Source organism: Notolabrus celidotus, chromosome 12 (assembly GCF_009762535.1).
Source record: "Notolabrus celidotus isolate fNotCel1 chromosome 12, fNotCel1.pri, whole genome shotgun sequence".
NCBI lineage: Eukaryota > Metazoa > Chordata > Actinopteri > Labriformes > Labridae > Notolabrus > Notolabrus celidotus.
The window spans coordinates 23,796,396-23,822,259 of NC_048283.1; the positions used below are offsets into that span (position 1 = coordinate 23,796,396).

The 25,864-nt window shown below is 42.4% G+C and overlaps 1 protein-coding gene across 7 annotated transcripts in view; it reads right to left on the reverse strand.

Annotated features, from left to right (window-relative positions):
• The window catches only part of adgrb1a (adhesion G protein-coupled receptor B1a), a 177,298-nt gene that overhangs the window by 112,851 nt on the left and 38,583 nt on the right, over positions 1 to 25,864 (reverse strand). For all 7 annotated transcript variants that reach the window (XM_034698288.1, XM_034698289.1, XM_034698287.1 and 4 more), the window contains exon 2: positions 16,497 to 17,439. In XM_034698288.1, the coding sequence (XP_034554179.1) occupies positions 16,497 to 17,262 (766 nt within the window). In that variant the 5' untranslated portion in view covers positions 17,263 to 17,439. The remainder of the gene's footprint in view (positions 1 to 16,496; positions 17,440 to 25,864) is intronic.

Below are 25,864 nucleotides of genomic sequence, written 5' to 3' on the forward strand. Positions count from 1 at the left end.
TGCAGACAAAAGAGGAGCACTGCGTTTTGGAGGGGGGAATAATTTGATTTAGCAGAAGCAGCTGAAGAGATTTTCTCTGTGAGCAGCCTCTGGGCTTTGAGCTGAAATAAAAGATTGTGTTCTTTGGGATGCCTAAAATTAATTGATTGTAATTTTTGTTTGAGATTGGACTGAGCAATATAATCTGGCAGATATGAAAGCAATGAAAAGATAAGAAGTCTATCAAGCGCGTAAATGAGAGACTGTGAAATGGCAGCCTAATCATGTTGTGATGCTTTGATGGGAAATAAATGAGAGTAAATAAATCAATCCGAAGTGAGGGGGGAAAAAAAGACCAGCAACTCCTAGAAGTTGATTAGAAACCCAATGCATTAAACACAGAGAGGATTCAGATACATGTGTACGACTTATTATGACGATACTCTGCTGCAGCTTCAACGCCCGTCTGTCTGTCAAACACAGCACGGACTAACAGCTGCCTGATGGTTTCTCATCACTCATATGTGACTCAGATCAGATCATGACAGTTTGAACGGCATAAGTCACATGTTGGTAAAACACATGACAGTGGTGCGATCTTCTGTAATGTGACCTCACTCTGAGCAGCCAGGTTGGGATGCAAGCCATGCTAACGTCACTCGGCATTTTTCTGCGCTGACGGGACGGGCGGCAGCAGGACTCAGTCACACTCCATGAAAACAAACATGGGAAGCAGCTGTGATGAGGATAGCTCTGCTTCCTCATCGTCATCTGCTCACAGATTCATCGGCCTTCACTGAACATGAAACTGTAATCCACACCTAAACATGGAGCTGTGTGTGATGGCTCTGTTTTTGTTGTTTTGTGAGGACTTGTGCCAGATCACATAGGAATCTGATGCATGCTACATTTAAACTGTCACATAAAGCTAAAACAAGAACATCCAACCTCAGCAGGAAATAAGAGCTGCAGCGTGAAAGAAGTCCGAATCACAGACATCACCATATCCGTGCCCGGTCCGTCTCCGATCCGCTGAGGTCGGGAGCAGGACCGCTGGACAGTTGGAGTCATGTGACCGAGGTTTTCTCACGATAATTACTGAATCAAGGATTCTGTGCTTCACGTTTTTTCTGGGAAAATGTAGCTCGAGAAGATGCTCCACTCAGCATCTAATATTTAAACAGATGAGTGATGGTAAAATTCACATCTGTACAGCTTTTAATGACAGAGAGATGAGCTACACGGACCAACTCTGGCCATTTGACTCACCAACAAAGGCTTTGCTGGGATTAAGTATCTTTCGGAGCCAGCCTCTAGTGGCTGCTGAGGGTACTGCAATCATGCATTGGCTGCATTTCTCATTCTTACATCAGACTTCTACCAGATCTATGTTCGGTCCAGCTTTGATCCGCTGCAGTCCGGCTACGTGTTCTCTCATCGGTCAACACCCACCGGTTGCGTTTTCGGAATGCAGCACGGAGCAGGACCGCCAGACATCAGGAGTCTCCACATCCATGTTGTCTTTCTGGTCCTCTGAAAACCTCTGAACTGTGGACTCCAGGCCTGGCTCCACTCATCATGACGTTTTGTTGTTGTAGTTAAGTGAAATGCGATCTGGTGATAACACAGAGTGTTTTAATCTGAAAACTAACCGGATGTTTTCATCTTGTTTTGGTGCCTGACTTCCTGTCCTGCTCCACCTGCTCTGCTGAGATTGATGGGTCATGCTCTGGCATCCGAGTGGATTTGGCCGTTACTGTAGCCTGAACAATATCAGATATAGATGATGCTGTCTTTAACATCTGCCTCTTATCTAGAGCTTTTGCCTGTGAAAAGTCTCAATATATCAGGGTATATCATCATAGAAACGTTAGAATAAAGGTCTGATGGGTGCATGTAGAGGTTTGTCTTCAAATCTCCTCCTGCATTCCCGTGTTGTTGGAGGAGCACATGGTACACGTCTGCACTAATGAGTTCTTTTCTTGGACCTGGCAGGTTTTGTGTGTGTGTGTCTGCGTGTGTGAACGTGTATATGTGTGCGAGTGTGTCCTCTGTCTTGTGGGGTGGGAGCTGTGACAGTGTGTCACCTCTGGGTGTCATTCCAGGATACCACCAAGGAGAGCAGCCTTTACAGCCGTCCCGCAGAGCCACCGCCTGCTCTTAACAAGGACACACAGGCATGCAGAAATACACACACACATATACAAACACAAACACACACACAGTTTTTTCATGCTGCAGCAGTAAACTTGTACATTTAAGTGTGCTCCGAGTCATTTGTCTTCATTGTCCGAGTCATCACATCTGAAGTACGACAGTTGGACCAGCTTTAAATGTCCTCACAGCCAAGGAGACTGGCAACGTGAACACACATTCTAATTCTCCATTCTCTCTCTCTCTCTCTCTCTCTCTCTCACACACAAACACACGCACACACGCGCACGCACACACACACACACACACACACACACACACACACACACACACACATACACACACACGCACACACACACACACACACACACACACAAACACACAATTTCACCCTCCACAGTCCCTCTATAATAGAGCACTTTTCTGGGGGGGAAACGGTTTAGAATCTTCTGGAATCTACCCAATTCTTCCAAAAAAAAACCAAGTGTGATGAAGTGTAAAATAGAGTGAAGAAAAGAAGGAGAGCTGCAGTGACAACCTGTCTGTGAGGAAATAGAGGGATCCCTGTCCCATCCTCACGTCATCTGTCCTCCATTCTCCTGCAGTCACGCCTGACTGACGAGCAAGGGGAAAAAAGTCTTACTTGTCTTTCCTCTAATCCTCACACTTTTCTTTACGACGGAAAATTAATGGCCTCACACGTGGGACACTTTCACACACACCTTTACATTTGTGGGCTCATCCTAGAGCAGTGCTTTTATCATCAGCCTGTAAGTAGCAGCGGTAAAATTGCTTAATTAAAGCATGAATGTTTAATAAACCCTGCGGCGGCGTGCAGAGGGAGCTGAGATATTGGCCGTCCGTTGATGGGCAGCCTCGAGGAAGGAGAAAGACGATCCCTCAACTGGCTCCACACTGACTTTAAGTTCAAGTGAGTACTTTGACAGCGAACAGGTGGAAGTTGGCAAAGGCCAGAAACTTAATGAGCAGGGAGGTCACTGTCGTGAACTTTCTTAAAATGCTAAGTTGTTCACTGCTGTGGTGGTTGGGAGTGTCAGGGCCCGAGCTAATAGAGTGACCTTTACCCCAGGCTGCCTCTGTCTGCTCTTCATCACTTTTATATACAGGCTAGCTCACTACCTGTCTCAGCTAGGTGTGTTACTGTCAAATTGGGAATAAGTACCAACACCAAAATGCCATTGGCTGGCGCGTGGGGGCAGTAAATATGAAAATAATCAACAGAAACATGAGAATCAGAGGCTGTATGTGTGCACAATGCTTTGAGTTGAATGATAACATCAGTATGCTAAAATTATCTAAAATTCTGTTTAAATATGAAACCTGACACTAGTAAAGCTTCTCCTCTGCACACACTGGTGTTTACATTCTCAAATGCCTTACAGAGTGATGATAGTCACCGTGATAAGTGAAGGGAGAGAGGAAATATCGCCATAAATTAACCCAAAACCTGTCCTATAAACACTAAAAATGAGGGCTTTAGGAAATTTGGAGACAAAAGATATGTAATTCTAACAAGCTTATATGTCTCCAAAGTGGTATTACCTGTGCTGCTAGGAAGACATCAAGAAAAGTCACAGCTCGGGCTGGGCGATAAATCAATTTTGCAATTTTTTTAATTTGTATATGTGGTAAATCTAGATTTTCTCTGTAAGTTCCTCTGATGCTCCCCTAAGGCTCCCAAAGTTCCCACGCTCCCCTCATTTACACAACAACATGGCTGCCAGTGTTAAAGGAGAGGGTTTTTATCCCAAAAAAATATCGTCAGTTGTTCGAAACTGATTCAATTTTGGCCCTGAGATGTTGAACGAAACCTAAGCCTGCTGAAAAGTCTGTTCGAAAGTTGTTGCAGCTGTACACATGACCAAGTTACTTCAACGCCTTAAACAGAGGCATGAAGCAAAGTGGAATAAATGTGTCTCTCTACTAGATGTGCAAGACCACTACAGCCAAATACTAAAAAGCAGCCAATATTAGTTACAGAATTTTCCCGTTGCATTGCCTACAACAACAAAGGGACACGGTGGAAAGTAGCGATGTAAATTTCAAGTATTTTCCGGGATCGATCTTTGGAAATGAAACATTTACTATGTCAAAACAATGCCAAATGTGTTTTTTCCCCATAATCAAATTTTCTTTCACAACACAATATATATAACTGATGGTATTAAATAGCTACAGATCATATTGAGGTGTTCAAAATGTTAACACGCTGAATATCAACGTGTGGAGCAGGCTCATAATCTCTGCAAACATACAGTCATAAAACTGAAGGCTCAGACTTCAAGAAGGGAACTGAACAGAAAGACATTTTAGACTCACAGTGTCCAGTTTTCTGTCTACTCGTTCTTATTGAGAAAAATAAGCATGTGAACGTGGCCAGGTTTCAGCCGGGAGTGAAACCAGGTCATTATCAGTCTGGTGGCGGAGAAAAAAAGCGGAGACCTGTCACTCAGCCGCAGCCCACAGCTGAGCATCTCCACTGTGCACAACAACTTCAGTCAGCTGATTCACATCGAAACATGCTTTAAACTTTAAACACCTCCCTGATAGCTGAACGAAATATGAGACCACATGATGTTTGTTCCACCTGATAGAAAATAAAAACAAAAAAATTTGTTCGAGTAAGTTCTTAACAATCAATTAATCGATACTTGATTAACTGTTGACATCCCTAGTGGAAAGATCTCACCGATGCAGTTGTGTTGCATATCCTACTACCCAGCTGCAACCACTGTACAACTGTTCATTTGAAAAGAGTGCACTGCGCTGCAGGTGCATGTTTTTATTCCAGAAATATAGTTGAGTCCAAACTTGCAGCCTAACATGAGTGTCATGGAATTCATAAATAAACTGGACACTGGACACAGAAGACTGAGGAGACTCTGACGGCTTACGTTGAGATAGTTTATGTAGAACTTTGCCAAGGAGAAATAACATAACAGTACACAGGCAGGAGAGTGCAGTGCAATGCCAAGCCAGTTCTGTCAGACAAATCTTCAGGCATGTATCTTTATTCCCCCAAAGACGACACTACAGTTAAATAACCATATTTGGACAATAGGAAACAAAACAATTGGGAAGAAGAGCGGTGCTCTAGTCTGGAGACAGCAAGTCGGTCACAACACACAGATAAAGACAGGACCAGGGGGAGAGACCTTGATTACTACACTGACCCTGTCTCGTCTAGTTACTCTGCCCCTGACACATAGACTGGAAGAATACAAGAGTTAAACATTCATACATACATATACTGTATATAACACTATGAAAATTCCACAACAATGAGTTCTACGGAACATTTCATCAACAAAGTTTGGATGGACTTGAACCTGTAATCTTTTTCTTGCCCTGTTCTGTTAATGTGGAATAATATGAAGCAGATTTTTAATGCATGTCACCTGAAGACACCTCACGGGGAGACCCTGAATATAATTCTTACCAATGTCAGGACAGGAACTCTAGTAACATTTGTAATCACATCAATAAACTAATAATGACCCTGATCAATCAATGGGGTGAACAAAAACAAGATCATGCTGATAATTATTTTCCCATTGCTCCAAACCACAACTTCCCCATCAGGCTGTGATGCCCCTGCAGGCGGAGCGACCTCTACACCAGCATGGAGCTTCTCACTGCCATATCCTTTCAGCTTACTCCTACCCACACGGCCCCCCCGCGGTGAACACCACACCTCGCTCTCTACACATGCTCTCTCACACACACACACACACACACAAACACACACACACACACACACACAAACACACGCACACATGCGCACACACACGCACAAACACACACGCACACACACACACACACACACACACACACAGGAACACACATACAGAATCAGCTCTATTCCCTCCCTCAGTCAGCCACCCACACTCAGTCACGAGGGACCGTGCGTGGTTGCACCAGTGTATATGCCACTCTGGTGCGACATTTCTCCATGTGTGTGTATGTCGCTGCTGTATACAGTGTGTGTGTGGTGTGTGTGTGTGTGTGTGTGTGTGTGTGTGTGTGTGTGTGTGTGTGCATGGATGCAGTTTGCTTGTGTCCACGCATATGACTGTGAAAAGGAGCCAATGCATCAGACTCGCTTTAGGACTCCTCATTGCTCCTTATGGAGTCGGGTTGGAAATCCCTTAGTTTAGCAACATTGTGGTCCAGCCGGGCGGAGGCTCGCAGGGAGAGACGCATCGCTAACATCCATCTTCCTCAGCCACCGCCTCTGGCTGCCAGCTACCGGAGAAAAAGTGCAAGTCAGGAGGGTTTTATGACTGTTTTCCTTCTTCTTCTTTCCTCACAGTGTCACTTCTTCAGACCGGTCTGGTCTTTTTTTATTCCTCTACCCCTCCATCATATCAGCACTGATTAGACTGTGATCAGACCTGAGGGATGATGAGCACTGTTATGGCGTTTTCCAGAGCTGACTGGCCAAAATGAGATACAGTAGTTAATGGAAAAAGAAGGTTGTGTTTCCAGTCCTGTCAGTTTATCACACACACACCTAGCTTTCATGGTTTCACTGCCTCCCCAGCTGATCTGAGGCTAGTTAGACACGATGGTTGAGCCAAAATTACAGCATGTGGCCACTTCTAGAACCAATATTCAAGAGTTACCTCCAAAAAGAGCCTTTTTAATTAAGACCCCTTAAATTGCTTCTTCAGGACCTTCACAACCACTCAGGTGAGCTGAGGTAACCTCACCTCGGAGCTCTAGGGGTCACCTTTGATCAATAACAGAGATCTAAGCGTGACGCTCCCATCATCACTGGAGTGTCTGAGTCATGAGCACTGTCCTGGGGTCCAGTGAGGATTTTAGGACTCTGTAATCTACATGTTTTCAGCATGCAGTCAGCTAGCATCTGCCTGTAATCTCAAAGGCATTAGTGCACTCAGAGCAAAATATTAGCTCAACCAATCAGTGACTACTTCACTGCAAAACAGGTCATGCGACTTTAGGGCTGAATGTTTTTGTGTTTATTTTAAGTTCGGCTAAAGAATATCTCAAGTTTTATAATTACATAATATATGACACAGTTTTGATACTGTCATCAGAGATTACTTTGGCTTTCAACTAACATAACCTTTAATCACAGGCTGTGTGAGAAAAGGTCACACTTTTCTCCAGAGATATGAAGACTCTGAATCTTCCAGCAGCTCCGGTCCTCACATCTGCATGTATTCACAGTTTATTCAGAGGTATAGTGGCCGAAGCTTGACGCCGGTTTCAGCGGTGAAAACACAAACAAAAAGCACTCGTGTTGGTTGTTGTCAGTGTTTTTTCGCCTGGACCTGACACACACTCCTCATGACAGGGACCTTTACAGCTCACACACACTCACGCCTACGAGTCAAAGCTTGTTGACAGCTGAGTCACTGTCACTGGCCTGAATCAGGATTTATAAAAAAGAAACACAACAAAACAAAACTGAACACTTGTAGCCACAAAAGAAAGCTCTGGAAAGAAGGAGGGAGAGAAAATTTAGAGCTACACAAGGGAATAGATTCACCAGCTTCCAACACACTGAAAATGAAGGGAGTGTGGTTTGGTTTGGTGACAGTCTGGATTAGATACTGTTTTTTGTTCACCACCAGTTAATACAACAAACAGTCTCCACAGAACCTCCATCAGCAAAACAGACAGCAGGGGACAGTGGAAGTAAAAACGGATGTTAGCTCCTTCAGTGATTTATCGCAAATAGGCTTCATCCGACGACCTTCTTATGACCGGCAGGGGGCGAATCTACTGGTGGCAAAAGAGCTCTGATTGATCAGCCTTCTTCCACCACAAGTAACATCAAACTAAGTCTCTCAAATCAGGGTCGAGTTCAAACGTTGGCCTGGTTATTTGTTTAATTGACATTAAAGTGTCTCACATCTGTGCCCGCTAACTGTCATTATTTTCCCACTCTCAAGACCAGCCTGAGGACCACGCAAATGTTTTACCACAAAGTCAACAGGCAGAGGGGGAATGAGACGGACTACTTTTGTGGAGTGATTTGGTTGTCTCTGGTGTCACTTCTGCTGTCTAGAATTAATCACTGTTGTTATTTGGCTTTGATCAGTCAGATGTAGGGGTGTGACGATTCATCTACTACATAGATGTATCGATTTTTATTACGTTGATCCGACTATATCGATCTGTGCTCGGCAAGTTGGCCTTCAGGATGACATATATCGATCTAAAAATCGTTTTAAAAGTTAATAAAATCGATTGTATCGATACTAGGATATAACGCATTTGATTTAAGCATGGCAGACTATGTGGGGTTTTTGCACTCTTAATAATACAGACGTTAAATGTTACTCAATTCAGGCTGCCTGTGTGACATCATCGCTGCGCACCAGCAGACAACAAAACATAGCATGGCGGATGGCAAGGAGAAGCCGGCGAGTGAGGAATTATCAAGCCACCATTGCGGTCCAGTCCTGTGGAAACACTTTAGCTTTTGCAAAGACGGAGATGTTCTAAATAACTTCCTCACTGGCCGTATATAAAATTGAAACGTTTTAAGTGTTTGCTGTATGTTTTTGTGGATTGTTACTGTTCTGTTGTTTTGTTTTTAACTATGTAAAGAACTTTGAATTGCTTTTAGTATGAATGGTGCTTTATTAATAAACTTGCCTTGCCTTGCTCGCTGTTTGTAGGATATGTAAAGGTCAAGTAAAGTACCACGGCAACACACCAAAACTCGGCTCGGGCGAAAAACATCACGGCAACAATTGCCAAGTTTATTCGCAGACATGCAACCCTAAAGTGTAGTTTGAAAATATGGGGTTTTTTGGCTAAAAAGTTATGAATCGATTTCAAGTCACTAAATCGTTTTGGATCGTATTGTTCTAAATGAACCAATATCGTCCTTTAATCATATCTGCAACCTTGAATCATGTTACGAATCAAATCGTTACCTGGTCAGAAGCATTCCATTCCATTCTCTTTTATTCCATTCCATTCTATTTAATTTTTTACCACAGTGTCAACAGGCAGAGGGGGAATGAGACAGACTACTTTCTGTGGAGTGATTTGATATGAAGTGTGTGATCAGGTTGTCCCTGGTGTCACTTTTGGCATTCTAGAATGAATTAGTATACTATCTGTCTTTGATCAGACCGAAGCCTTCCATTCTATTGTCCTTGGATGTGTTCTGTTCTATTCTCTTCGATTCCATTCCATTCCATTCTAACAATTTTACCAGTGTCAACAGGCAGAGGGGAATGCAGGACTCACAGGAATAATTCACATTAAGTAAAAACAAATGTCTCAACATGCAGACCAAATTATAACATCAACATTGTTATAGTCCATCTCTAACTGTCATCTGTGGCTGTTTCAGGTGTCAAAATTGGCCCGTATGAACCATGTAGAGAACACAGACTCACAAAGAAAGGTCTTAATCAGCACAGTCAGTTTCTAACTTGGATCTATTTTTGCAGCGAGCTGACGTTGCAGACGACAGAGCTTTTCTCTGTGTCTGTGCCTCCACTCCGTCCTTGTTGTGGTTATTTTTGAATGCGTAATAAATATTCCACGCATGACAATGACTAAGATGCTGAATAGTAATGACCAAAGCAACCAAGGTCCCCCCTCAAATGATCCCATGGCATTGTGGGTAAGCTGTATCTATCCTGTTTCACTTTCACTTAGCTGCTTTCTGAAGACTATCACCATGGTGTCTGTTTTGTTCAGAGTGAGTCATGTGCTTTCTCATCTCCACACATCTCCCTCATCCATCCTTTAATCACTCACTGCCTCCACTGCTGTCAACCGAGGGCAGCAAATGAATCCTTTTTGCTCCGTGCCACACCACGTTTCGTGACATAACATCACACCACATCCACACACTTTGGAGGATGACCAAAATGGATTTTCATGCACAATATTTCCAGACTCAAACTACCAGCAGACATTATTTGGTCCAAAAACCTTTTACTTTGACCATTGAATGTCAGAACATTCCAAAAATAGCCCTAAAATCAGCAGTCCTCTCATCTTAAAGGTTAAAGATTTCTCACACAGCACAGGAGCCATGTTCACACACTGAGCTATGGGTGTATGAAATATGGGCCAATGATCATTAGCTGGAATTATCGCATTAAGGCACGATTATAATTTCTTAATGCCATTTTTACATCTCAAGCGTCTCATTGCAAATATTAAGTGATGAAATTAATTTTCAAGGATATTTGCTTTGGAAAGCGTGCACAGACACAGAGGTTCTTAATTGCAAGCAGAGGGATATTCATAAAAAAAAAAAAAACAATAACAATGATGCATCCTTTCATCCTTTACATTTGATCAAAGGTCACATCAAAATCAATACAGATTAAGCTCTTCCTATTGATGATCGTATTGACAGAAATAATGAAACTGGGCCCGATCAGTCACACCAGAGGTCAACCACACTCATTGAGCCACTTCCTGTGTAGTATTTTTAATAGAAGGGTAACAATGACACCATCAATCTAAAGGTCAATATAGTAACCTGACCACTCACCCCAAACACACACAGGGCTACCTCGGGGGGATTTTTTTATTCCATAAAGATGGACTCACACTCTTTTCATATTCTCTCTTTTTTTTCCAGATAGCATCAGATGAGTCTTGGTCAAGAGTGCTGACTGTGTGTAAAGATGGATGACATGTCTCCACCTCCTCCCCTTTCATGAAAGTGAAACCAAAATACCCCAGAGGTAAGAGTTGACATCTTACAAATGTAAAACCAGAATTTCGCAGTTGCCAGTCTGAAGCAGACACTAATAGAAGTGTGAGGACTCGTGTTAAAATGTGTTTTGTTTTCCATGATTATTCCTCCGATACTCTTCTTATCTGGTGCACACAGCGCCACAGGAAACCCAATTTTATTTCAGGTCAAACACGATCTGCAAGGATTCAACTGCTAGCCACATGAGTTTCTGCAAACAGTATGCAACAGTGTCATAATAGTAAATAAAGTTGATCAAATATAGAGCCCTGTGGCACACCTTTGAGTGTGAATGTACTGACACAGATTACTAAGATAGTTTGGAAACAAAGCTACTGCTTCCTCCGAGAGTCCTGTGCTGACTTATTCTGATCAAGTGCTACAGAAATGCCATTTACCATCTTCAGTGCTGCAGTGATAGTGCTGGGCATTTTTCTAAAACCAGATTGATATGTTGATATGCTGATGTGTTGTGTTTAGACAGGTACAAAGTCACCTCACCTAGCAGAAGCTGCATTTATCAACGGAGCTATCATTCATAGTGTTTTATATCTTGTCATACCAGCAAAAAACAAGTAATACTTAACTTCTCAAATAAATTAATATGTGGGAATTAATCAGTATGTAAAGAGTCAACTGTACCAACAGAAACCACGTTAAATGTGTTTTTTGATTTCATACTTTCACCTTTATCCCATCTATTAACATGGAGAAGGCAGAGTTTATGAACGGTGCTGCTGCCAGGGGTCGATGACAAGCTTTTGGCTCCACTTTAGGGGAGCTGGCATATTACCACTTGATCACTCGTCCTGGTCTTAGACTAAGGAGACATGGAGTTCTACTTGCAGGGTCATGACTGTGGTTGGATGCACAAGCCCTGGGTCAAAAGCAACCAACGACATTACCAACAGGGAAGTAATGCTTCAATCTTTCATCAGCCACTCCTCTCCTCCTTGCACTCTGGTTTCTCTATTTGTGAGGAAGATTGCTTGCTACTTATTGGTTATAAAAGAACATAAAAACTTTGGATGTTTCTTGATTTTAGTAAAATGCTAACGGTTGCTTTCTGCAAATGACAAGTCAACCTGAGGCCAGAGGACGCTTGTTTTTATTCTAAATAAACCAAAGTAGAGGTATGCTAAAGGACAGTGAAAGCACCTCAATGCAGATCTATTGAATGCAAACTTTCCCTTAAAGAAAGTCAGATGTACCACACGCCCAAACTACCCAAACTTCCTCAACCCTAACTCCCTCCTCGCTTCATAAAGGGCACACTACTTCCTGCAGTGGCATGGAACATTGGCACCGGAGGTACAGTGTAATGTGCACCTCGACTGTTATGGATACAGAACTGAGAAACTGGCGAAAATGAACAAGATGTCAGGCTGAACGAAAGGAAATGGCAATTCAATATATTATTAAGCTGCTTTTAGGGGGCAAGAGAGAAAGCTTTGATTCCACACATACAGCTGCCTTCGTATAAAGTTTCCATCTAAAGGAATCAAACTCTTCTCTGTTCCTTCAGTGGGAAGCCGCTTGGAAATAAAAAAGTAATGTCCTCATTTTTAAAGTCGTATTTCCATGAACTTTAAAGTTCGGGGAAATCTGTGGTTTGAGTGTTAAAAAATGGAAACTTCCAATAAAAGCCTACCCCAATTAAAGGCCTGTCTCAATCAGAAGCCTGTATACAAGAACTGTTTCTCTGGCTGTCTGTGCAACAAAGCACCCAATGTTTTTTGTACTGACCCTGAAAGCCACACGTCACATTTACTGACCACCAAAGCAAGCACAAAGAAATCAGCGGGACCTGAATTCTGTCAGGCTGTCAAGTCTGTGCATCAAAAAGCAGCAGGAGGACACTTTTCATGGGAGGCTTCGCTGCTTGTGCTGGCTCGAAACAACAACAAAAATAACAACAGACAGCCCATCTTTGCTGGGCGTAAGTTTGATTCAAAAATAATTAAAAGCCTGTCCCAAATAAAGGCAGGGATGGTTTACAGAGTGAAACAAATAAAAGCCTGGGCTACTAATTGAAGCAAATTAAAGTTCATGTGGAGTTTAAAGTTCAATTTGATGTATAACCTAATAATAGAATCCATAGATAAATGACTGAACCTAATATACATATACAGTTCAATAGAAAAGCCAGCTGATAGGTGATTAGTCCATACTACAAACAGAAGCTAGAACACTTCCTCACTAAAAACCAGACCCAGACTTCAGATGCTGCATTTTTCTTCAGAATCTGTGAACAGAGATTAGAGAGCTAGTGAAGCTACGCTGAGAGACTGATTATTTATGTGACTCCTCAAAGTTCACAGCTGCCATGTCATGTCATGTTGCTCCTGCATGTCCATGTTTACATTAAAAGCAGCTCAAAAAAAGAAAGACTTAGAATATGAGAATGACTCAAAGCAACTCAACTGACAGTTCACTTCCTCGACTTTATGGATCAGCCTCTCAGAGTCTGCATATACACACTGCATGTGTAAAGAGCTAAGCTACTCATCCAGCTCCTGTGCACTGGACATGAGCAGAGCTCAGGAGCTGACAGCGGGGCTCACCCTCCATCTGCTGCTGGGCGGGACCTTCAGTGGATCTGCAGAGAGGGAGTGACAGAGGACGGGGACGGACTGTCGTGTATGAACCCCCTCCAAACAAACTGACCCAAGCAAACTCCATCTCTCCAACCCAGTCCCCTCTCCCTCCAAGCTCCCGTCTACTTCTTCAGTCTCCTTTATACTCCTCTTCCTCTCTCATCACTGTACCTATTGTCTTTCTTTCATTCATCTCTCACAACATTCACCCCTCTAATCCCCTTCTCTCTGCACGGCATGCCCTAACAGCCCAACTCCCCCACCAATTTCCAGAGAGAATCCATTTCATCTCCCATTCCTCTCCGCTATCTTCATCCACAAATTCAATTCAACAAGTCGCCCATCCAGCCAAATATTCACAGTCTGTAAGCATCTTCCATTTAAGATCATCACAGGGTTCCTCAGCCAGTCATTGACTCTGAGCCTGGGATGATCATCAGGAGTCGCTTCGCCCGTGTGGGTTGCAGCACACAGAGAGAGAATAAAAGCTTTAATGCGTCTATCTCTTAAGGAGCCAACAGTGGATGGTATATTTCTTTTTATTTTTCACACCTTCAGGCACAAACAGCCCACACCCCGCTGTTGAGCACCATAAGCGGGATTACATAAGTGTGATAACTAGCGGAGAGGAGGCTGGGGTGGCGAGGGGATATTAGCCGCTCTGGAGACTGGAGGAGGATAAGGCAGGAGATACCCACCGCAACATCTTCTCTGCTTGGTTGGCTTCCCACGACTGGCTCAGTGTCAGCCCACTATCAGCCCGGGGAGGGAAAGATGGGGGAGGCATGGTGGCTCAGAGGAGGAGGAGGAGGAGGAGGAGGAGGAGGACAGAGCAAGAATAAGACCACAGGCTGATTAGGGGAAGCGACACAGAGAGGCAGGGGAAGGAGGGAGAGATAGATGGTGGAAAGGTTAGGGGGAGAAAGGGGAGCTGAGAAATGTTCCATCCCTCTGGCCATAGTCCTGACGATGCCAGGATAGAGACGTCAGACCACATCCTGTCTGCCGAGGGAAGGGAAGGGGAGCCGGGATCAAGCAGCAGACAATTAGACTTCAAGCCACAATCCCATTTCTGCCTCTCTCCTTCTATCTTCCTCTTTTGTCTATCTTTACATCAACCCCCCCATCCCTGTCCTGAGAATCCCCAGAGCTATCCAATGTCAGCACTTGATCCTCCTCTGTTTTCACAGGCTTCCCGGAGGCCGATCAAGTGTCCCCACCCAGACTGCAGAGGGACGAGATTCAGTGTTGACCTCAGAAGGTCAGTAAGCTCGCTTCCATCAAATGAAACCCTAAACCTTCCATTTGCCTCTTTCAGTCCCTCTTTCTCCCTTCTTCTTCAGCCAAAGCACTCTACTTGCTTTTGAGCCAATGTCACACAATTATCCTCACTTTTCACAAATCATACACATTTTCTCCGGTTTGATGGCTACTGAAGATGCAATTTCTCTGTCATTTTGCTGAGTGCAAGCCAAACCTCCGAGGGTGACCTTTTGAGGGCAGAAAAACAGAGACAAATGTATTTTCTCTTTATTTTTCTTCCAGCAGTCTTTCTTTACCAACTGCTCTGAATGACTGATTATCTTGATGCTAAATTAATGCAGTTGTTAAATGAATGTCATCAATTAATCGCAGTAATGATAAGGTGTCGAAAGATTGATACAGATTACTCGCAATCTGCCGTTGTACCGTAGAGTTCTGACTGCATGACGCAAAGAAGTGGAGTCTCACAACCTGTTGTTCAAGTCAGCCATTCCCCTAATTGTGCAAATCTTGTAATCTTAATATCTTCACAATTAATGAATAAAAAAAAAAATCATCCCCCAAAAAGTGTGCAAATAAAAAAAGAGATATCCAGACCTCAGTTGTTGTTGTTTTGCTTCTGGAGCAAGCCCCTAGTGGACACTCAAGGCACTGCAGTTTCCAGGACTTAATTTCTCAAGGCTGTAGGATGCTGCTTATGTTTTAGGTCACGGATCATTCAACCATCATGGCTGGTTAATGTTCACATGCCTGCATCAACTGCATCAATCAATCTTTATTTCAATAGTACCAAATCCCAACAAACGTTATCCTCAGACTATTTCCAAACATAGCAGGTCTAGACCGTACTCTATGTTCCATTATTTACAAAGATCCAACATCAACACAGGATAAGATCCAGTCCCATCTTACAGACAGGACTCAGTCTGATCTCATCTTAATCCACCACGAGCAGAGCACTTTGCAGCATTTAGCAAGTTACAGTTGCAAGGACAAACTTCCTTTAACAGGCAGAAAACTCCAGCAGGACCCATGCTAGACACACATCTGCTGAGACCGGGATTCAGACTTGGTACAATTTCTCTTTTTATAACTGTGAATATGTCAAACCACGCCGTGCTATGAGATGCCATCCTTCATTTATGCTTGTTTACAACCAGATAGTAGTCGTAATCACCCAGACCAACGACTAAACTCACGCATCCCCTGTCAGGCTTATGTCTGCGATCCTGTTTTGCATGATCATCTGCTCACTATCCATGATTCCTCCCTTGGTTAATTTCACAATTAGATTAATTTTTTACAAGCAGACATGTCTTCTTCTACATCCCTTGACTTTTTCTAATTCTTAAGAAGTGTAAAAGGTTTGCAAAAGCTGCCCATGTCATTCAGTACCATGTTTTTCAACATCCATTCATCCAAATTTAAACTATGGTTAACATAGCGTGCATATAACAGAGGGCGTGAGCCGAGGTGCAGGACCATGGTGTTCATTAGGTAAAGAATGAAGTGCAATGAAAATGGGATGATGATTATAAAACAGTCCAACACAAACTGAAGTTTATCTGTGATGTCGTCCTTTCCATAAAAGTTATTGATACCTGTGATTAATTTCAATTAATTAGTCTGCGTGCCTGTAATAAATAAGATATGTTTTTCAATCACCTGACAGCTCTGTAAATGAGCTCTGCAAACTGCAGCTGATAAAAGTGATTAATATGAATCATAACGTCCCCTCTTTCTGTTTATTAACCGTAAATCTCTGTACTCACCGTTGATCTCAGCGTCTTTCCCCGTCTCTCTCACGCTGGGTAAACAGTTTTCCAGGTAAACTCCATTGTGATAACAGCTATCCCCCTCGCTGAGCTGCGGCGGCGGCTCCCAGCACAAACACGGAGTCTGCATGATGCCACAGGGCCTGTTCGACGTGCTGGAGGCCAGACAGTCCTCCAGCCACTGACACAGCATCTGACAGGCCGCCATGCTTGGGTTGCGCTTCCCCACCACGAGGAACTCCGTTTTGAAGTCCCCGTTGCCCTCGGTGTGGGGGGTGCCTGCCCGCGGGAGTCCCTTCCTCATTTGGAGGAACTGTTTCCCGGCTTCCAGGAAGGCCACAGGGGCAGAGGCATCACACAGCCTCACCACCTCGTTAAAGCTCTCCATGCCCAGGTAGGTACGCGTGGTTTCCAGGAAGGAGTCGTATTGAAAGGTGCGAAGCTGTGACGGTATGCAGTCCTCTGTCGGTTTGGTAACCTTGAGGAAGATGGTGTAGCGCCGCGGATCAGGGTTCTGCAAGGTCCAGGAACACGGCGTGGTGGGGAACACTGATGACGACAGGAAGAAGCCAAAAAAGCGGCTCTGGACTAAGGTGGAACAGGAGTCGGACTCTGGACCTGAGGGGGCAGCCTGGCACGGACCCTCTATTAGCAGCAGAGGGACGATGTAGAAGAGTAGCACAGGGAGAGGCCACCGTGTTTGGCCAGGAATCCAATCTATGCTCATCATGATTTGCAGATGAAGAAAAGGAGATGGTATCATAGGTTGATTGCCAGTTTCTTGATTAAGAGGACTCAACTTCCAGCTGAGGAAGAAGAGAGGAGGGAGGCGGGGGGAGAGGAGAAGGATGTGGTGCAGGAGGAGGGCGAGGAAGGTCACTCTCAAAGATCCAGCAATCGGCCCATGGCTGCATCAGTCGACCCAGAGATTCACACGAACCTGTGAAATTGAAGAGACAAGATATGAATTAGGCTTTGTATCTTATCAGACAGTGGAATGGGATTACACAGATTCTATTTATCTCCAAAATGAGAAATCTCTATCAGCTACTGTTTACTGATTGCACTAAACTGAAAGCGACTGCAGTGACTCAAGCCCCGGAGAACAAAAACAAGTGGAATAGGAGCAGACTGGAGGAGAGGGGAAGTGGTTTAGTTAAGTTTTTCTTCATTATGCAAGTTCACAATGGTCTCTTCCTGGGAGACAAATGCTTTCCTCACATGTCTGCTCCCATATTTCATCTGTCAGCTCATTAATTTGTCCAATTAAAGGACTATTAATTACAAAAAGGCAGCACCTGCAGTCATTCATTACACCACTTCAAGGATGAGCCGCTGACAGCAACGCCATGCTCAATGGCCCTCTTTGTTTTTCGCTTATTAAACCCAAAACAATCAGGAGTGTATGTTTCAATGCACATTAAAGAGATGTCACGAATGTATTTGCTTTCTTTATGTGTATGGTTAAGTCTTCTAAACATAACTCTGTGAGTCCTCAGTTTCTCAAAAGCTGACACACACACACACACACACACACATACAGTCTTTTAGCCGTTTTTTTAGGCTGAATCAACTCTTAACATCAGCTCCACCTCTGCTGTCCAATGTGATGATAACCTTGATGACAGGTACAATTGTATCCCTGTCCAGCTTCTTCACATAGATCACAGATGGAGTGAACCTGGCGGCCACAGTGTGCAGAGTGTGCCAGGTTACCAGCACAGTGAAGCCTCAGTGATCTGCAGGCCTGACAGACAGAGTCTGTAATGTGCATGTTTGAAGTGGGATGAAATGAAAAATAAGTCTTCATAAAGCAAAAGAGAGAAGTCGACAGAAACAATGAGATACAAAGCAAACAGAGAATCCATCTCCAGCAGGCCTCTGGGGGAGAGAGCGCTGTACTAGAATGAATTTAACAACCAAACAAACTTCATTAAGCAAACTTTAATCAAGCTGTGCATCTGGCCTCATCAACGAGAGCTCTTCTTTTTCCGAACTGACAACAAGTTCATTCAAAAAGCCGCTTCAGACCCTCACGTATCTCAAATCACACACATCAAAACAGCAGCCTGATTCTTTAAGGGACTTGGAAAGTATTGGTTTGCATGTTTTTGTTTTGCCATGTTTTTGTTATTTCATAGAAGAAGGTGCAGGTTTCGGTGCAGCGCAATGCAGGTATTCTTTTCTTTCTGTAGACAGTTTGGAAAAGGCTGCTTGGCTCTACATTACATTCAGGACTTAACTAGCATACAGAGGACAGCAACATGTAGCTACCGGATGCATACATGTAGGACTTGATCTGACAAAACCTGAGGACAAGTTTGTTCAAATATACACCCTGAAAATCGTCAAAATCCAACATGTAACTCAAATTTCTGGACTTTCTGTCGGGATTCCACCATGATGATAACAGACTGTTTTGTGGGTCTTGGCATGATAGATATGCAAAAAGAGTTTTATGCATGTACGTTAAAGTAGATGGAGGGGCTGAATTTTTAAAGCTTCAAGTGTGAAATCACTGAAATATCAAACTTTTCGCCGCAACTGACTTTTGTGCAAAGTTTGGAGAGTTATGGGACACATTAAGGCCTCAAAATTAGCAATCAATTTTGGCGATATTCATTATCAGCTCTGTAAAAATTAACTTTACTCTTCTTAGACTTTCCTGTAATCTTAATTTATAACTTTAACCCAGCCTTTTAAAAATAGAGCTGATTATTACTGGTGGTCAAAGATTTAACATAATGATGGTTTTTTTGGTCTTGATAATGGCTTAAAATTTGCTTTGTTTCATCTAACACAGTACACCACAGTTGGACTTTATACACTTGATGAATTCTTGGGCCTTCCTGAATCTTGCTTGTTGATGTCATATCAAACTCTTGAAAAAATACACATTGTCAGGCGCCAAGTCCACCAAATGTCCAACACGCACGCCACAATTTTCAGAAATCTTTCTCTTGTTTTGACATTTTTGGAAACTTTCTCTGTAGTTTTCCTGTCGCTGTCAAGTGAGATGTGCTTTTAAACCGAGTACACAAACTACTTTTGTGGAACGGTTCCAGGGCTGAAATTCAAACATGCTGTCATAACATTACCGCAACAAATGCCACAGAAATGGTGCAGCGTCTGAATGACCGCACAAATGACACCATACCGTGTGCTTTTATATTCTGACTGATGATATAAATGACAGTTGATCTTTTCTATAAGTGGTATTTTTTCCTTGCAAGAGTGTGAAAGCTACCTGGTGAAAACAGAGTAGGACCCATGTGCAGGAAATTAATCATGAAGAACAAAAAGGCAAAATTTGCAAAAAAAAGTACTACAAGGTTCAAGAACCAAAATCCAAAGTGTCTAAAACAAACCACAAAGAATCACTTGGGAAGTGCACACAGAAGAAGTTGTAATGATCCAACACAGAAGAGGGGAGCCACTGGTGTGGACACAGGTGAAACTAATCAGGGTGATCAAAATTGAGGGAAACACACAAGGGCAGGAAGTAAAGCTCAACCCAACACACAGGGAGCGAGGACTTCAAAGTAAAACAGGAAACACAAGAAAATACACACACACAAAGAATACTTGCAAAACTAAGCAGAACGAACAGAGTGAAAGGTTAGGAGCTAATTCAAAGTTGCAAGTTTCATAGAAAAGCAGAAATAGTTCAAAGTGAACAACACTCTGATTCTTATTAAACTAAGACAAACCTGCGTATGGCAGCGGCCTTGTCCTGTCGAGTCAACTCACTTGGGGAGGCAATAAAAATGTGCCTACATCAATAGAAGCTTCCTTTGTGTGGCTAAAAGAACCCTAGATCCATTTGTGTCATTTCTCTAAACCCTGAGCTATGGCACCATGTATGTGATATCACTTACCAGCAAAAGGCTTTTCTTCAGGCACAATGATTGATCTTGTCTCATCTTATCACAGCTGGCCTCATGTCTCATTCTTCCTCATCCCATTTCACCCCGCCTCGGCCTGGCAGCTCTCTAAGTTCCCCTTGTTCCGAAATGCATCCTGGGAAAACTATCTAGGCCTCCTTCAGCAGACGGGCCTGACAGTAATGAAATGAATAGAGCTTTAACGGGGGATAAAGAGCTGTTCTTTATTGACAGCTCCGCCTCATTCATCTCCAGGCTCTCCTCACTCCTCCTCCTGCTCCTCCTGCTAACCTGCCACCTGGGAGTCTGTTCACCCAACATGAAACGCTCTATCCCAGCTTCCTGTATATGTCAAGCCTCCCCCAAAACACACACACACACACACACACACACACACACACTGTTCCTGTATCGATCCATCGTCTATGAGAAGCTAACGGATGGAGAGCAGCAATTAACTCACTTTCATCCGCTCTGCAGCCAAGGAGAATGAGATGTGGCAGTGAAAGGAGAGAGTTGCACAGTGGCAGTCTGCAGAATGAAATCTGACCCGATGATTAAACTTGATGTTCCCCATCAATTAATCAATGCAGCTCTTTGAGCCTCTGCTGTTACATGCTGTATTTGAGTTTTTGAAAGGCGCGGAGGGAGGCAGGTTTTCACAGCTCAGAATAACACTCACACGTTGAGTTCGAGGTTTCTCCATCACTCAGCGTTCAGCTTTCTTTTTATATTCATGTAATTATTGATGTTTTTTCAGAAGTGTGATTTAACTTTTAAACCAAAGCTGGCTCCACTTTCAATTCAAAAACTAAACATTTTGATTTGCTTACTCTCTGTCTGTAACATTTCCTGTTCACACATCCAGAACGGAACATTTTGAAGGATTTTATCGCCACTTTTTAAAGCTTTATTCAGGAATTCTTTGGACACGTTATTAGTAAGATTATTATCAGTTATGAAAACCAACAATTGAACAAAAACTAGAATGTCAAAAACATTTCTAACAACTGAAACAAAACAAACCATTGCAAATAAAAATTCTACCAAATTTTACCTTTATACCTTATTTTCTTAAAATTGCATTTGATCAGTGAATTTCAAGTTAATCACATTTTAAAATGCAGGTTTAAAATGCAATTATTTTGCATTTTAAAGTCCTATTAATAAAGTGAAGCAATTATTACCAGTGTCTTGTTTTGGGAATTAAAAAAATGCAATGAAATGTACTTTATGATAACACTAATATGTCCCGGTTCAGGAAGATCCTTGTCCTAGGTTCAACCAGTTGAAATACCAACACTATGCATCAATGCAATTCTGATTTGTCTGTAGATATATCGATCCATGTTGTTGCAAAGGATGTTCCATTTTAACACATAGAAGAACATCCCTAATGCGCCGTCCTCTCATGTGTCAGCCAATATCTGTGTGCAGCAGTTGCTTAGCTAGCAAAGCTTACTGACAGGACCTGCTGCGTACTGTCAAGTAAGTTAGCTGTTGTGCAGAAAAGGAAGTCAGAGTTTTATAAAGAGTTTTACTGTAAAATGAAAGTGACCCTGTTTGGAGATTTGCACAATGATGATCCTTCTGTTAGCTTTATGATTTAAATGCTGCACAGCTCTGAAACCATGAGTTAGAGGTAGGAGACGGCTTTAATGTTCTCATTCTGTAAAATACAGAGTTTATTTAGAATTTTTTCACATTAAGAAACATGTCAGAGTGCATGCACAAAATGTGCAGCACATTTCTCTCATTTAGTTTAATACACAGGTCTGATGATTCTCACACTCCAAAATAGTGCTAGGCCAGCTTTTGTGATGTGGTTGCTCACACCTGTATGCTCGTAGACATAGTGTTGCCAACTCCTCAGTGAGGAAAGTAGCTATTGGCTGTCCTCAAAGTTGCTAGAAGTCGCTAAATGACGTCATCACTTAATTTGCATAAATTGAATTGTAATGGACGCTGCAGGAGAGACCAGTAACATTGAGGGAGAGACAGAAAGAGGTTTAAAAACACTCAAATGTTTATAACTACACTAAGGAGCCTACAACAAATCAAAGTAAAACATGAAATGTTTCAACCATAACATTTCAAGATGTTTATTGTATACAATCTACATTAACTATCTAAATGGACCAAAAAGAGACAGTAGGCGGGATCAGCCAGCGGTGTCTTCGTCCATGCGTGATACATTTGCAGTCTGAATGTTGGGGGTGAGTGCCTCCTGCTCTGAATGCAGCTACAGGAGGGACTCACAGCAGCATCCACTGTTCGTTGAGAAGGGTAAGAACAATACATGCTTTCACGTCAGTCTCCAAAAGTCTCCATTAACACCAGAAAAAGTCGCTAGGTTGGCAATCTTCTCACTCAATTTCTTTGTTGATATTTTAATTCTGTTTGACATAAAGTGCATTTCACTCTTGACTTCTCGACCGAGCTGTCTCAGAGTTTTTTAAGGTGAAATGTGCCATTCAAAAGCACAATGGTGTTATTGTTTGAGCACGAAGATGCAGCCATGGCTTAACTATGGTGAGTCGAAAGGGACAAAATAGCATATGTAAAAAAATAATGGCCTTCATCACAATTACATCTGAATCAAATTTAATTGAATCACATGTGAAACAAGCACTTGTGGTTCCTGTATTAAGCATTAATATCTTTGAGTGACGGCTGGCCTCAGACATGACGGTTACACTCACTCTACAGATCAGTGCTGTTGTCCATTGTTGTGAATAGTTTATGAATACAAGAGGATCCACTATTTTAAATGTGCTTGAAGAATAAAAGAGAGTCTTCCTTTCAGGTCAAAACTGTAGGCGATGATAGAAGTTCACACACAGTGTTTCCTGTATGTTTCTGCACATTCATATTCAGAGTGAGGGAGTTTTTCGCTGGGTGAAAATGTTAGTATTCTGTAGCTGTGCAATTATTCATTCCTTTCAGCCTGTGGCTGGAACAGCAAGCAATTAAAAGAACAAAGGTGTTGCATTAGCCAGCAGCCTAGAAGCAAGAATCCATGTAAACAAGCCCAACAGGCTCTCTCTATGAGCGAGTCAGAACAATGGGCCAATCACAGAGAAGCAACTGTCCCTCAGACTCCATGTTGAGGAAGAGAGAGACAGAGACAGAGACAAAGAGAGCACTGATGAGAAAATGATAGAGTTGCATGGAGCATCACTTCTCACATCAGCAGCGCAGGGATTACAGGCTGATTAGCAGGGACCTGCTGCCACACGGCGCCGTATCAGCCACGAGACAATGAGCCACAGGGCTGCAGGCACACGGCTCCCTCTGCTCTCAGGTACAAATTGGGTAAAGTGCTCCTCTGTGTCATTTACTATTTTCACTCCCCTGCTAAATTAATTGTTGGGACATCAATTACAGAAGTTTGTGGCATTGGATGTCAATCATGGATATTCAGTCTAAGCAAACACAGGACAGGAACGCAAAGAAGAAGACGCCATATCAGGAGGTTAGCGTGATCTCGACAGAGAGATGTTTGGTCATCAACACAGGAATATCAGACTACTGAAACTTAACATTATTAAATCATTACGTCACTTAAAGTCTCTAGAAGTAAAGGGTTCTTGTCCTTGACAGAGCTGTCTCCTAAAGTGTGGCACGTCCTCTCTTGGATTAAAGTATGACGTAGATGCTTCAAGGTTACCTCTTTTTTCACCACAGTCTTGATGTGCACAGACATACAGCTGCAGTGTGTTAGTGTTGGGAACAATACTGATGCAGTTTGTCAAAACAGCTGCTTCTGTGTCGCTCTGAACTTTCTGCTTAATTAGCCCATTCCACAACCTTGACAAGTTAAACAAAAAGCAGCTGAGGTCGTCCGTCAGCCGCTCAAATGCTCAAAACAAAACACTCACCATGAAGCTCTGATGGGGAATGTGATGGGCACTTATACCTTTTATAGGAATTTACACCAAATATCTTCAAAATAGTCTTCCTTTTGTAACTGCATGAATTTGGGAAAATGCAGGATTTATGAATACATATTTGAGTTATTGAGTGTCAATGTTGAATCTGGCACCCCCTCTGGAATAAGCTGGTAGTGTCTATTCCTGTCAAAGCGTGCATTTGTTGTGGAAGCTTCCTTTTAATCTTCCTTTTATTTGTTCTGACATTTTTACTTGGATGCAGGGTTATGAGGTCCTGTGTTGATTTATAGCTATGTCAAATTATTAACTGTAACGCAGCAACGACTAAACCGTTAGCTAGCTTAAAAAGGTGAGCAGACGTACCGGTTTAACACCACTCCTCACAGCCCCACGTCATGATGTGAGCTCTGATGTCCCAACTAATGTCTGAATAATGTAAATATGCACACAGTTTAACTCTTTAGTCCTCAAGGGCAGAGAAGCACTCACACACCAGCACCCAGCAGTATATTGCTGAGTTCAAACTGCTTATCAAATCCAAAAGCTTGAGGACAGCATCTAGAAATGACACTATTATTATTGGTTTATTTATTTTATTCAGCATTATTAAAAAAGTTATAATAGTAATTATTAATGATTAATTATAATAATATATGTTACTATTATTATTATTATTGTTATTATTATTATTGTTATTAGTATTAGTATTTATGTATTTATTATTATTTTATTTTTTACTACTATTTCATTATATTTAGGGATTATGGTGATGAGTATAGTATGATTTTTTTATTTATTTGGTTATTGTTATATTACTTGAGTTTTATTATGTTTCTGTCTTTCTTTGTCTTTTGTCTTATGAATAAAAATAATGAAAAAAATAAATAAAAATAAGTGACACTACGGCACCTAAATTGATAATTTTATATCTTTTAGGATGCTGACCAAGCTGCCATTTTTTTAAGAAAACTTCTTGCAAATATTGATTTCTTTGGGTTAGTCATTCATGGTTGTCTATAGGGTTTGATTGCATTATTGCATTATAACCAAAAGCACTTCCATATTCATCTATTTGCATGCCAACACATATTCATCTGTAAGCAGATGATGCTCACTGATCAAATCAAACACACACTGTTTTCAAACACCGCTTCCTCCTCTTTCAAAATACATGAATGAATTCCCAGACTGACTGAAGCAAAGAGGTTAATGGAGAACATAACTGGAGGAAACACGGCAGGGCTTTTTCTCTACAAACTGCTGCTGTGTCTGTACAGCTGCACCCTGATGGCTGCAACAACAGAACCTGCGACATCTTGCAAGGCTCCTAAATTAAACAGATAATCATCTGTCTGTGCTGATGAATGTGTTTACTGTGGTAAATGTCAAAGCCTTCCTAATAAGCAGAGGGAAGACATCACACACACACACACACACACACACACACACACACACACACACACACACACACACACACACACACACACACACAGAGACTTGCTCACCATAATTCAAACACACATTTCATTACAGCTCCCAGAGAGCTCAACGGGAAGTCTTACAATGAGAGCGGGGAATGTTTAATTGA